The sequence below is a fragment of the Phalaenopsis equestris genome, unplaced genomic scaffold (assembly GCF_001263595.1).
Source record: "Phalaenopsis equestris unplaced genomic scaffold, ASM126359v1 Scaffold000062, whole genome shotgun sequence".
NCBI classification, from domain to species: Eukaryota; Viridiplantae; Streptophyta; class Magnoliopsida; order Asparagales; family Orchidaceae; genus Phalaenopsis; species Phalaenopsis equestris.
In genome coordinates, this window is record NW_018164504.1 from 264,336 (window position 1) to 279,653 (window position 15,318).

General features: G+C 34.1%; 1 protein-coding gene across 2 annotated transcripts; it reads right to left on the reverse strand.

Annotated features, from left to right (window-relative positions):
- Window positions 1–1,077: 1,077 nt before the first annotated feature.
- LOC110019599 lies at window positions 1,078–13,877 on the reverse strand. Of its 2 annotated transcripts, XM_020717333.1 has the most exons (8): window positions 13,317–13,877; window positions 13,093–13,214; window positions 12,655–12,715; window positions 12,248–12,388; window positions 4,198–4,305; window positions 3,687–3,915; window positions 1,660–1,905; window positions 1,078–1,520 (listed from the first exon to the last, which is right to left on the reverse strand). In XM_020717333.1, the coding sequence occupies exons 1-8, from the start codon at window positions 13,743–13,745 to the stop codon at window positions 1,438–1,440; spliced, it is 1,419 nt and encodes a 472-aa protein (XP_020572992.1). In that variant the 5' UTR covers window positions 13,746–13,877; the 3' UTR covers window positions 1,078–1,437. The 2 variants fall into 2 exon arrangements, with proteins under 2 accessions (XP_020572992.1, XP_020572993.1); XM_020717334.1 differs by lacking the exon at window positions 1,078–1,520 and having other exon boundaries at window positions 1,799–1,942.
- Window positions 13,878–15,318: the final 1,441 nt, after the last annotated feature.

Genomic DNA, 15,318 nt, shown 5'->3' on the forward strand with positions numbered 1-15,318 from the left:
CACTTATCTCTAAGAGACACACATCTTCACTCCAAGAGACTCCAAATTCTGGCATATGAGTCATACCTAACAATATAGCTATGATATACTACAGGAATTCAACCTTGATCACCTCTGCCCGCCACTATTTCAAGCCTAAATATAGAGAACAATCCAAAGGCATGTGAGAATAAAGCACATTGTAAAGGACTCACTTTATTCGGGACTGCATCAAATCAAAGCATATCATAGTCCATCATGTTGCACCTCAAGACCAACTAGCTGATACCTTCACCAAAACAGTCTCTCAATATCTTCATTCTCTTACGAAGCAATTTGATGATTCCAAGGTAACCCACAATTTGATGGAAGGTGAGAATAGCACTAATCAGCAAGGATAATGAAGCCTCACAGCCATTAACAAATACAATAACACATGTACTTATTCCATCATTACTGCTCAGCTAAAACCTCACATAATCATGTCCACTCGCATTAAACAAACTTTGTCCTACTGTAATACATCTGTTACCATTCCCTATAAAAGGCAATACAAACTCTACTGTTTGATATAATGAAACGAATAAAGCTTAGCTTTCCCTGAGTCTCACTCTGGCTATTTACATTTTCTGTTGTCTTTTCCTCTAATGCTCTAAGGCTTAAATCCCTTACAGTCACTAGCCAGTTCCTAGGGGATCTGCACTAGTGTAAACAACTTTGAAACCTGTCCACAATTGATCAGTAAGTAGCAGTTACAAAGTGAAAGTTTAGAAAAAAAATTAAAAAGAAGAATATACAACAAAATATTGCCACTTGAATAATAGCATAGTTTCATGTGTAGCATACAGTCAGTGGAAAAGCTCTGGCCTTGCAAAATAGAGAATGGTTTACATAAAAAAACATATAAACAAATCCTACCTGCAATAAAAGAATAATCCGTGACATCAAAATCACCACGTGCTTCTCTGTATATCAAGAAGTAAGAAAAAAAATTTACGTAATTCAACTCCACAACTTCAGAATTACCAAAGAAGCAAACTTATCATACTAACCAAAGCCAGCCCAAGTATTAACTCCAAAAAAAAAAGACGACAAAGATTCAATGTTCTAAATTTATGGTGAATTTAATCACATTACATGATCTCGATTTTTTACTGTCCAATTTACAATATAGCTGAATTTCAAACACAATAAAATGAGAACACGTGTTATCTTTCCTCCTACCAATAGTGCTAAACTACAACTTAAAAAATTGGTGGTTGATGCAACCAAAATACGCAGAAAAATTAAGACAGATTTTACTTAACCCAGCTATAGCTATCTGTTGGGCAAATGGAGCAACATACTCTTCATTCATTAAGTACTAGGATTTGTATAAGGCTGGTCTGTTTTAAACTGCTAAAGCTGCTGCTTCTGACTTCCTCGCCAGGAAAACTGATACCTTTATCCGCTAAACTTTCAGTCAATCTTGAGCTTTTGTACAAATGTTTTGCCAGCTGACGCAATGATCCAAACAAATAAAATAAAAGCCAGAAAATAGCCTGCAAAAGGGAAGAGTTTAATTAAGCAACACTGATATTCAAATATGAATGTTTTGAAGATTTCTATCAATAATAGAAACCTCATATCATCACAGCTTTTGAGAGAAAACTTGAAATGAAAGGTTCAAGATGCACGTACCAGCTAAGGTTCCAAAAAATGCAAAAGCTAGCTGATGCCTAAGAAACCATGGCAGCTCAACTTCCAAAATGCAATGTTCACTAAATTTTTCTTTAGCGTGGCTTCTGTTTGATTTTTTTGGTTGCAACTCGGTAAGAGGAAATTTCACCATGTTGACAGAATCGCCACTGACACTCCTTACTTCAAACTTGATAATATGAGGAACTGTATTCCAATCAATTTCAATTGCCCCAAAGTTTTGCTTGGCTGATGAAAATCAACAAGAATTTCAGCTCTAAGCATCCTAGAATATTTAATTCCATTAGATTCTGTAAAAAGTACATTCCCAAGATGGGGAAACAGTGGACAGTTTTATTTGCTGGGAAATCTTATTTACTCGAGTTTTCCACTTTGAACATAAATACTCGATGGCAAATCTCTTTTGCATTAGAGGTTCCAAGATATTTGATATAAACAAAAAAAAAAAGTAAATCAGCACTTAAAAGAATAAATAAGGGCTTGTTTGAGATAACCTTTGCTTTTTTGTCTTTTTTGTTTTTTGTTTTTTGGTTTTTTGTTTTTTGTTTTTTTTTTTTTGCTGTTATTTTAAAAATATGTCTGTTTAGTGCATATTTTGCATGTTTTTATGTTTTATTTTTTAAAACAAACTAATTTGTATTTTTAAAAAAAGTTATTTTGAGTATTTTAAAAACAACTAAATATTTATAAAAAAACAAACATGTTTTATCTCAAGTAAAAACATATATAAAACAAAATTAAAAAATAAAATAAAGATGATCCCAAAATGCCCCTGAACAATTCAAGGGTGCGTACAATTCCAGTTACTGATTGGCAAATAGAGAGTGCCTACAACTCATGATAATTTACGGAGTTGACAACAAAGCTAGCTTCTATCATGTCTATATATGCTAATTTCCCCCAAGGAAGGGTAATTATAGTAGTACAAGACCCATTATACGCTGATTTCCCTAAGGAAGGGTATTTATAGTGGTACAAGACCCATTATAAACTATTAAACAACCTCATAAACCTAATAACCAACAACTCATATAACTCATCAAATACCCTTTCACATTTATTTGTATCATTAACCACCCTTTCACAATAACAATGCTCTCAAGGTCAATCAAAAACACAGACAACAGAAAAAAAAATAAAAAGAATTGAAAAAAAAAGAGAAGAAAGAAGGAAAAAATGTTGAAAACTCTAGAGCTAAGCCGTAAGCAGGTGGGAACTGAAGGGACATCAATGTGAACAACTTCAGCAAATTTTGGGATCCAACATGATGCTTGAACAACCGGAGAGACTTATTAATGTAGATGGAAATAACACCAAGACGGTGACAAGATTCAATAATATAATCGAAATGCAAAAAATAGTAAAAATACTATATATCAATTAGATTAACTAAGCAATTTGAAGGTGCCAAGAACTCTGATGAGGAGGGGAGTTAAGCAATCATGTAATTATGGGACTGAGACTAAGCTTTTTGACTAATATTTTTGCTTAGATCCCTCATACTCCACATGAGGAGTATTCATAACTTCTTAGGATTCCCATAACCTATCAAGACACAATATAAATCTAAAAACTTAATCGCCTAATACATACTTCCATAATACTATGTCCAATAAAATATCACAAAAGTTTGGTAGTTGTAGAAATAAGTAGAAAGGTTTTTTCTTTTTTTTATTTTTTTATAAACAAAATGCAAATCATTGAACCAAAAATAAAAATTACTGAGACAAAACCCTAAAATGTTTTCTGCAATTACATTCCATTTTTTATACTAACAAAGAAAATAAGGCTCAAAGGATGCATACTGACTGACATTATAATGGTAATTCTTTTTTCAATAAATATGCATCTAAAAGCTTAAGCACTTCCGTGATATCTGTTCCATCTTTCAACCATGAGTAGAAGGATACATGTCTAAGATGGATTTTCTTCCAAATATGTCAAAAAATGCACAGAAAAATCATATAATACATTAAGAGAAACCATGTCATGATAAAAAATCAGCATACCATACGTGCAACTTTTATATTGGCATGTTGAAGAAAATACTCTCATAGTTGTTGGCGTCAACCAGGCTGCTAACCTCAAAAGATAATCCAAGGGTGGAGGCACAGTCCTCTCAACAGCTTGAGTTAGACCACTCGAGGTGATGTCATACAATGGATATTCGCAACCACAGTCATAGCGTGTAATCTCCGCAAAATGAACATCGCCACTGATGAAGAACACTCCACTTCTCTACATCAGATACACAATGTATTAGTGTTGTGAATTACACCAAGTTATTCAGTTAATTTAATTAAATCATTGAAAGTACATGGCGTCCAATAAGAGAAACTTTTAAGAACCAAGATCATAACCAATCATTAGATTTTAGAAGTTACTTCTTACACAAGAGAAAAATGAATCCACAATTTCAAGCACGAAGCCTGTGTTGTTGTAAAAGTTGCAATACAGAAATGTGAAAAATAATGTAAGCTCTACGCACACAATACCAGCAAAATGAAATGAAATGCAAACCTCGCTATCGCTTATCAATTTGTAGAGGCGTTCCCTTTCCTTTGGGAAATGTCCCCAAGATTCCACATAGAAAATTGGACCAGTGTTTGCAGAAAGGTTTGAGACAACCTGAATAAAAAAGGTGAAATGAAATGTTAATATAGAAGCAAGTGAAATGACACTACTATGTTTTTTTTTTTTTTTTTTGGTATTTAATGTTCTTAAAAATATGACGACAAGAGTAGATAATTAACATGAGTTGAATAATTCATAGTATTTACTTTCATGAAATATTAAGAAATACTTGCAACAATTAACCGCAGGAGCCATGGGGGCTCCCTTAGATCACTGATATGGTTGCTTCTCCACCTCTGGATGGCATCCTTTGGCTAGGCATCTACATTATTGTTTCATATAACTTATAGAATCCATTACTAGCATTTTTAAGTGCACTTCTCACAAAATTATTTCTTTTCATCTATGGCTTATCACCTTCTGATTTTACCCACTGTAAAACCCTATATATAAAGCCATGTTCTGGCCGAATGAAACATAGAACATTCACATTTCCTTCTCTTTTTATTTTCTTTTTTCCTTGCATTGTATCAAAGGTATGTTCTAAGCAATGCCTGAAAACTATAAGATGGACTTAACAAAGCGTGGAAAAAGAGAGAAGATGTGTTCTCCCTCCACCGTACATAGTCATACCACATTTCGGCAGTCTCCATGGAGCACTCACTGCCTCTCTTCCTACAATCTAAATGGGAAGGATTTCTTCTTATAGGATTGCTCAGCTTAAATGGTGATTTGAGAAAATGAGATTATTTGATAATAAAAACTGGTAGCATCTGTGATGTTGACTGTTGAAATTAAAAAAATAAAAATAAAATAAATTAAAACCCCAAAAACTTTACATAATCCGGCTTCTACTGTGTAATCTTACCCATGTCCAGATCCCGATTCAAAACCGTACATGAGAAATGCCTCTGATCTCCAATATTCACTATTTTTGCAAAGATTGAACTCCCCCTCTTTACCTTTTCGCTCGAGCCTTCACAGGACCAAACTAAGCATACACCAGCACTCCACGTCTGTGGCGCTAGCCTCCTCCGCTCATCCTCTCCCCCCCAATCTCCTCAAAACTCTCACTCTCGATGCTTCCTCTCCTATGAACATTATCTCCCAAAAATCACATCAAACTCCACGCCGAGACCCCATCTGCTCTTAAGCTCACAGTGATAAAATTTATAACTTAAAATTTAAGTTTGTTGCTATTATAAACTGAATATTCAATGTTTAATGACTAACTTTAATCGAAAGTGTTCTCCCATTATTGAAAGAGGTCGTTAATCATAGGGGCTTAAACCTATGGGAAACCTCAAAACCCAGGTCAAAAAAATTCTCACAAAATGAGAGTGAAATCTCTGAGTAGTGTCTCATCTAGTTTCATCTTCCTTTTGAAAATTTGACCCAGACTAACAAAGATAAAGCTTATACAATGAGAGTTTGAGGTGTGAATTTTTAAAGTCCATTAAAGCATGAAGCATAGGAAAGAAGAGATGACTATTCTCTGATAAGTCGACAAAAACAAATCAGATCAATTTCATCATCAAGCTCGATAAAGCTACAAGAATAAGGTAAAATTTGATCCCAATTCTCCTAACAAATTAATAAAGGCAATTTTGGATAATCGTTCATGATGTCCATCAAGCATAAAGCATCAGAGAGATGGCCTACAATTAAGCTCACAAAGCTCTTATAGCTGAGCTGAAGAATTTCAAATCCAACAAATAGCATTTGGGCTAGCTTCCTTTTCCAAAACGGGTGTCAGTTTTAAAAAATTATTTAAACCATAAAGCAACAACAATCAAAGATCAATCGCCAGTGATATAAATCTGTATGCCAAAGCTCAAATTTATACTTTGCACTAACATCAATTTAGCATCTCTGGAGACTGCAAAATAAAACCCTCAATATAACATCCAAATAAGTTTTGAGATCCGTAGGGTCAATCAATTTGCAACAAACGATGGCTCGCTCCAGGTGTGCACCATCTTTGTTGAGGCATTTGTTGACCAATAAGTCTGTATTTCAAAGCCCAAATTTAAATTTTGCATCAACATCCAATTAGCATCTCCAAAAATCTACAAAGTAAAACCCTCAAAGTGACGTCCAAATAATTTTTTTGAGATTTGTAGGGTTATTCTAGCCAAGGATTGATGCAAAGAGTGTCGATGCAAAATATATTGGTTGGAAATATTGTTCTGAAATAACTAGGACAACCATAAATGGTTAGGCTGGAATGCCTTTATAATATATTGGTCATCAATGCCATGCAAGATATTGGTATATTGTTACCACCCCGTGATGGAAACGAGAGTCTGGGGTGCAAATTTTCGGAGCCCAAATGTCAACCTTAAATGGTTATTCTTCATTTCCATCACGGGGTGGTAACAAAGCCTTCATAATATATTGGTATATTGGCTCATCAATGCCATGCAAGAACATATCAGATCCTTGTGCTTGTTCTACAACACCGCACATATAAGATAAGAGAAATCAAAATAGCTTGCTTGAAACTTGGAAACTCTGCTCAATTGTGTGAATTATAAGAGCAAGGTTGTGACCTCAAGCAAAGGAAAAACAGTGTCATAATTAATTTACCATTCTAAAAAACATTGGAAAAAATTAGATATTATTCTAGCCAAAAATTGATGCAAGGAGTGTTCAAGAAATACACATCAAGTTTATTAAAAAAAAATTAACCTATGATTTCTTAGTGGGTCTCAATAAAAATCACTAGGGGTTTCAAATCGGGCCAATGACTCAGGTTCGGGCCTAAATCAAAATTGACCCGACCCAAAATTATTTGGCCCGAAACTGGCCCAAATATTAAACAAATTAGTAAGTCCATCCCGAATCCCACCTGCCTTCAATGTCAACCAGAACCCATGTATAACCTGTTTAACATAAGGCACACTAGCTATTTGGTTCAATTTCGAGTGAATCTTGAGTCAATTTTGGTTTACTTGGTCAATTTTGAGTCAATTTCAGGTTAATAGGTCAGTTTTGGGTCAATTTCGATTTGGTCGGTCAGTTTAAACCAAACCTGAAAAAATAAATGGGTTAAGATTCCTATTCTGAACTTGACCCAAAAATTATTTCGGTCAACCCGAACGTGAATTTTTTTAGTCGATTTGAGTCCAGCTAGCATGTCAAACCAATTTTTGACACCCTTAAAGTTCTCAATGAGATACGTGTAAGAATCATAAGAATTCATTTACTTCCAAAATTAAAGAAGCATTAATTAAAGTTTGAAGGTAAGAAACCAGATGGAGAATAACGGTTGGAGATTCCAAAAATACACTCATCTCTGAAAACACCGTTTTCATCTAATGATTGAAGCAAAATCAAAAATATTACCTAAGGCATGAAAAGAGAGGCAATCTTTGGTGAGATATCTACTAAAAGAATAATTACACAAGAAAGAAATTGCTAAAATTTTACGACAAACTAGCAAGCTATAACAATCTTAAAAATCATTACAGAAATACTTATACCTATTAAAATTGAGAGACTAAGTATTAGAAAATTTGAAAACTTTGGCAATATTTTCATAAATAATAAGCAATTACAACATCTATATAAATTCCTCTCTCAGAAAAAATTTTATTTCATCCCTTCTAATACAAAAAATAATATTTTACACTTGCTTTTAATAGCATTAAGAAAGACTAAGGGTCTGTTTGGGGCAGCTTATAAGTGCGGGCGGCCTTTTCAAAACGCCGTCATACTGTTGGGTTCGCGTGTTTCACTAGCTTATCTGAAACTGCGTTTGGGTTTTTACACTAAACGCAGGCCGCGGATCGACCCCCAAGGCCGGCCCACGTGCCACGTTTCAGGACAAGCAGTTTATCCTGAAACGCACAAGCTGCCCCAAACGGACCCTAAGAATCTTAGATTATCGATATCATAGGACATGTAAAGCTCACCAATTCAACTCTCACAACCACCGCACCTAAGAACCTCAAGGCCAAAATTGTTGATGCATCTCTATCCCATATTATTGAAATAGGGAGTATTAAAATTAACTCTGATTTTTGTATAGATTTTGTTTTGCATTATCCAAAATTCTCTTGAAACTTGTTGACAATTATCAAGTAGCTAAAGACCGCAACTATAAAATCGTATTCTTATAGAAAACTAGTGACTTTCAGGATCAAAGAGGGGGAAAGAATTGCAAGTGCCAGTGAGGACAATGGTCCAAGTTCTAGTGAGGACAAAAGTCCGTATTACTTCTATAAAAATTTCAAATAAAAAAATCACTCTTGTTATAAACTAAGACCTTTTTACTCTTAAAAAATGGGATCGAATTATGTCATGGAAACATGGGCTAGATCGGCCTAGCTTTTCTTAACTTAGAAACTTAAGGTACATTTGAGGCGGCGGCGCGATGCCTCACCGCAGTTTTTCTTATTAGACAAAACTATGTTTTGTCCGCATTATCCAAAAACTACAGTTGTAAACTGTGTTTTCCCACTAAACCTGACTACCTGCAGTGGCTGATATAAAGTTGCGGTTTGACTTTTCAAAAAAAAAATTTATAATAACCACCGCAACTTTTTAAACAACAGCTTCTTCTTCAACAACTTCACAGCTATTTCTTCAAACAGTTGTAGCTGCCTTAAATAGAACCTTAATTCCTTCCACATTTGATAATAACAATATTCTTTCAATTTAAAAAATGTCAACTTGCTAAATACCAAAGAGAACCTAAGCCATATAAAGCTACCAACATTTTCACTTGTGCATAGTGACATCTAAGTCAATCCAAAGCTCAAATCTTAACTCAAAATGGTGTTTAATCGCTTTTATCAATTATCACACTCCTGTGGGTTGACTATACTTGTCAAAAGATAAATCTGATACAAAACAAAATTTTCAAAACTTCCATAATATGCTAAAAGCTAAATACTCTACTCAAATTCAAATCATTCACTTTGAAAAAGGTATAGAAGATTTTAACCATATTCTTAGAAATTACCTATAGTAGGAAGATACTATCCATCAAATTTTTTGCCCTAATACTCCTTATCAAAAAGATATTATTAAATGAATGAATAAATATTGCTTAGAAGTAACTAGATCTATTATGTACACCATTAATAACTCAAAACATTATTAAAGTAATGCCATTCTCATTGCTTGTTATCTCATAAATTTAAAAGCAACTACCTACGAATGTACTTTATTGAAGAATCCAATCGATATGATTTCAAAATACTTTACTAATACTAGTAAAATTTATGATCTTCCACTTAATGCCTTTGGGCGCAAGGCATTTGTTCACAGTCATGAGCTTAATAGAAATAAACTTGATCTCAAAGCCTTTAACTGTAGTTTTCTTGGGTATGATCCAAATCAGGGTATAACTATTATTTTATTGATAAAAGAAAAACAATTGTATCATAGGATGTGTTCTTCTTTAATAAACCATTCTAGAAAATTTTCCTTCGGTGGGAGATGAAAAGAAAGAAAATTTTAATAGATTTTCATCAAAATACTCAACCCATTGAAACCACCAACCTTCCTAGAACCAACAGTACCAAGATTACCAAACCCTTCAATTGACCCCATAACATCACAATCAATTGTGTTCACCCCTTGAAGAAAGAATCTAAAAAAAATGAAATCATTCTACTTGCTGAAGCTTGTCACGAATTCTATTTAAACGGGATAAATTCTCAAATTCCTTTCCTTATAGTACTCAATATCTTCCAGAAAATGTGGCAGAATATGATCATTTACCCAAAAAAAACTACGTCTAACTTTATAGAGATTGAAATTAAGAAGTTGATAAGTAAGGCGCTTATAAATTCAAAATGGAGAGAGGTCATTGTAGAAGAGATGAAAACCCTAGAGACTAAAGAAGCATGAGAAGTTGTTCAAAAAAAAAGTCTAAGAATGCTATCTATGGGATGCAAATGAATCTTCACGATAAAATGTAGAGCAAATAGATCCCTTGAAAGATATAAAGCATGAGTTGGTGCAAAAATATTTACCCAAACTTATAAGATCAACTATTATGAAAACATTGATTCTACAGAAAAATTAAAGACCATGCTGCATTCTTTTGATGACAATCAACCTTAAATTACCACTTAACCAACTAGATATTAAAATTGCATCTTGAATGACTACGTAAATGAAGAATTCTACATAGAATCTCCTTCTAGAATTAGAGACACTAAGAAAATAAGATTAGCCTACAAATTGAAAAAAAATTATTTATGAGCTCAAACAATCAACTAAAGTAGGGTTCAATACGTTCACAAAAGATGTTAATCAACAAGGGTTCAAGCAAGCTCACTATGATCACATCTTATACAATAAATACAAAGATGATAAGTTTACCATACTAATTGCGTATGCTAAAGAAATCATTCTTAAATGAAATTCTGATTTGAAGGTATGCACCAAGAAAAAAAAACAGGCAAAAGAGTTCAAAAATCAAAGAACTTGGATATCCTAGTTGTTTTCTATGAAAAACACTATGAACAAATCTAGCCTTATCATCTTTCAATAAAGTATGTTCTAGATCTCTTAAGAAAATTGATTTGACTAGAAGCAAACAAATTGACACTCTAACTGATCCTGAAATTAAATGAGTGCTATTAGCACCAATTTTCTAGTTGATAAAAATCAATATTAAAGGTTACTAGGAAAACTCATCTGTTTGGATCATGATATAATCAACAAAACATTTGTTGTTAATTTGATATGTCATGTCATACATGCCCCCTTATACAGAACACGAAAATGTTGTTGACAGGATTATCAAATACCGACAAAAGAAACCGAATGATGGGACCTTTCTTCAAGAAAAGAGAAATCATCATCATAGAAACCTATATTAATGTTGATTGGGATAGATCTATAATAGACAAACAATCACTTCTAGGCATTGCACATAAAGGAAAGGAAACTTGTAACATGAACAAGCAAAAAGCATAAATGTGTTGCCAAGAAGTAATGCAAAAGCAAAACTCAAAACATTGGCCAAAGTGATTAGAAAATAAATATGGCTTAAAATTCTCATAAAAGAACTTCATAAAACTCATAAAACTCCTGTGATAGTATGTTGCAACAATAAAGCAACTTTACATCACAGAATCCTTTCCATCATTATTGGACTAAAGATGTGTGATAAATCGACACTTCATTAAGAAAAAAAATGCAAAATGGGCACCTATGTATTTTATATATTCCTTTTGTTGACCAAAATATTGACAACATGACCATAGAATTGGGTGGATCACTATACGAAATATTAATTGAAAAGCTTGATTTGTTGGATTTTTACAAACTAGCTTGTGGGGTATTGTTGAATAATTCATGGTAAATACCTCCTTGAAATGAGAAAATAACTTTCAATTATTTTATGGCTTGCGACAATTGAAGACATGATACTGGTGGGCTGACTAAGGGCAAAAACATTGGGACTCCTGCACATGGTAAATTACAAAGATTGACAAGCTAGATACCCACAGTTTCACATCTCATAACCACATGGATTTTTTCTTTCTGTTTTTTTTTTAGCCACCCGCTTACCTCACACTTTGTATGATGGGGCAATACCACATGAGTAAATGTTAATTGGCGTACTATATGCTGTTCCTTTATTAATTATGAATTGCTGAATTTTAATGTCCCGGAATTGGCAGACCATGCATTTAGTATTTTCCTAAGTGACCTGAACTGCAAAAATTTCTAAAATTGGTAACATGTTGCACTTTTCTGAAGAAACTCACTGCACATAGAATTGGCTTAACGGTCAGAGACCAACATACTATCACTACATTTCTGTCATTTAGTCAAAAATTCACAATCATATGTCAGTTCATGTTAAGCAGTCATTATGCAATAAATGGTACTTTTGGAAGCAATTCCAATCAGTTCGAAGATTAATCTCACTATATAGAATAACCATTGCAAAGTATTTTAACATTGAGACTTCAGAAATATTCAAAAAATAAATTACATTTTTTTTAGATAAGCAAAATCTAGTTACCTGAATAGAAGATGCAATAATAGTAATTTCAGAGCCTGGACCATAAAGCTCTTTCTCTAACCATTTCCACTGTGATTCTCCCAACATGGTTCCATCACTGAACAATGGATCCCTATGATATCTTGTATCTAAAAGAATAACCTGAGGAAGCACATCCAGAAACCATGACAGATTCAGCTCAAGGCACAGCTAGTGTGTAATTCAGATAAAAGTTATAGTCAACAAGAAATTTGAGTCACTTCATCAGCTATGTCATAATAAATAAGGAAATAAATGTTACTAATACTATTAGGAAGATATCTTAAAGGACAAAATATTATTAAAAAATGTGAACCTCTTGTATGATTCATTTTACGTATACAAGGGATTAAAAAGCCACCTTGTAGCCTGAATTTCAAACCACTAACCTTTACCCGCTTTCCCTTTGGCCCAAACAAGTATGAAGCATAGACACCGGCTTGTTTCCGCCTACGTAAGGGTAAGACACAAACTGAGCATTATTATAGTATATCAATAAGCTAACATTGAAAGTAAAGTATATTAATATTCAAAATGGCTTGAATTGGTAAAGTATTAAATGCAGATTCAAAGATAATGAGAGATGACTGCTTTGTTAAAGGATTCCACTTGGTAACATCTCCATATCACAATTTTCAGTTCATCTAACAGTTCATGGCCAGAAAAATAAAAGAGATAACGTGTTCTCTAAAGTAATATTTGCATTGCATTAGGGATGAATTTAAATAAAACTAATCATTAGCAATATACAAACGAAAATGGAATCATGCGTAAAAGCAACCGAAACATAAAAGCCTTGTCAATAATATATTTGCTATTAAAAATACCGTGGACTATCTTCAGGCTCATCAAGGAAATCTAAGAGAAGCCTTTGGCTAGTATTCTTCCCAGAAAATTCTTTCCCTGCATCATTCAATCCATAATCATGGTCATCCCATGTTCCAATAACCTGCAAATAAGTTCAGTTCGTTCCCACTGAATACATTATAATCAAAAATACAAACAAACCAAAAATATCATCAAAAACCAAAACAGAGCTAAAATGTGGTACCTGAGCGCGTTTCCTCAGCTGGGAATAGCCAGGCTGAGCCTTAGCTAGTTGATAGCGCCGACGCATCTCACTTTCTTCGGACGGGAAGAACCTAGGAGTGTTCTTCCAGGGGCCGATGGTGGCCTCACGGCCAAAAACCCTAATAGGACGGCGGTTATCACCATAAATATTGTCACCGAGCCAGATAAAGAGTTGGGGATTGAAATCGATGATCGCGTTCCATATGGGCTGCGGGGCGCTCTGGTTCGCACATGAGCCGAAGGCTATGCGAGAGACGACGGCTTCAGAAAGAATAGGAGAGTGGGGTTTGGGGTATCGGTTTTCTTCCTCAACGGGCACGGAACCAACTTCTTTGCATAACATAGAAACCCAGAGAACAAGATGGAGGATGAGGATGGGGAGGCGAGAACGGAGCAGCCGAGCTGCCATTGCTGGTGTGCATCAATGGTCAACTTCTTCACTAATTTGCTTCTCTGCAGTGGAAGGAGACATGTGGATATAACGGCAGCAGCCAGTTGGGATCCATAAAATTTCAGAACCACAATAACATTAAAAAAAACAAAGCACACCAAGCATTACTATTTAGAATACTCTTGAGGCTTTTCTATTCACCAAGGTGATACTTTTGCACTAGTGACCCTTTAGACATTTCTATTTACTTCACCTCTAAAACTTAAAATTTACATGTTTCACCACTAACTTGTGGGTCTAAATCAACTACAAATTCTCTTAATTCTCCAGTTCACAAGAACTAATCTCACCCTCCACCCACACTGTGTAATTTTCTCCCTCTCATTGAAGTTGATTCAATAAGATTACTTCTCCCCTTCTCCCATTCACAAGACCTAATCTCACACTTCTCCATGCACCAAACACCTCAACATTCTCTCTCTGGTTGAAGATAGTTTGAAGTGTAATATTCCTCATTTGCCCGTAGGCTCGGTTTCTCTTCCCACAACAGAATATCTAATCTCGGCCCTTGCTCCGCCTAAAGCCAATCGTATCCCTCATCGCAGACCCCTCAAGTTAAACTTGAGATCCTATTACCACCACAGAGCAAATCATTTGCTACTATAAGAGATATCTCAAATGAACATCCATTATAATTATAGTTGTGTTGTTCGGTGGAAACTCCAATTATGTTTAATATAAAAAGGATATCATTTGTTTAGTAGTATTAGACTTTTTTGAAAGTGAAATTCAAGTATATTCTTTATTATAATGTCCAACTCTTCAGGTTTCTTGAATGCAGCTTTTATTTCTATCTGATTTTAAGCTTCTTGCATTTCATTTTCTAGTTTTTTTTTTTTTTTTGAGTTTTCATCTTCTTCAGATTTATTTCCAAATGTTTTCGGTTCTTCTAAGCTCTTTGTGTATGTGCATGTAACAACTTATATATACATGTGTGTGTGTATGCGCGCGTGCGTGCGTGCACATGTGTGTGCATGCAAGTGCTTTTATAATGCACATATATTTTATTTGCATATAAGCATCAGTTGATTGTAGATGTTGCATAGATGCATATATATTGTGTGTCTAGTGTCATTGTTGAGCATATCTTGTTAATGGTTCACAATTGTGTCAGTTGGTCAAGGTTAAGTAGGTTAAATTTTTCACACATGGTTATTTGAATTTGTTGATGAATTATAAAAGTGATTTGTTTATTGGGGCATTTATTATCATATCATTTCACTTATGGACTCATTTTTTAGCTCTAAGTTTTGCTAGTCTAATGTTTTTAAAGTATTATTACATTTTTATGGCAATGTGATCTTTGGATACTTAAAATCTACATTTTTCTCAAGCTTATGCACATTTTCATTGATGTTCACCGAAATCATATGGTAAAAATTTGATGTTCACCCAATTCATATGGTAAAAGATGAGTTTAATTCAATAATCACCTTTGAGGGGCATCATAAATCATAGAATTTATTATGACAACAACTTATAATGTATGGTTTTTATAACTCATAGAGGTAAGAATCATGGGAGAAATTCT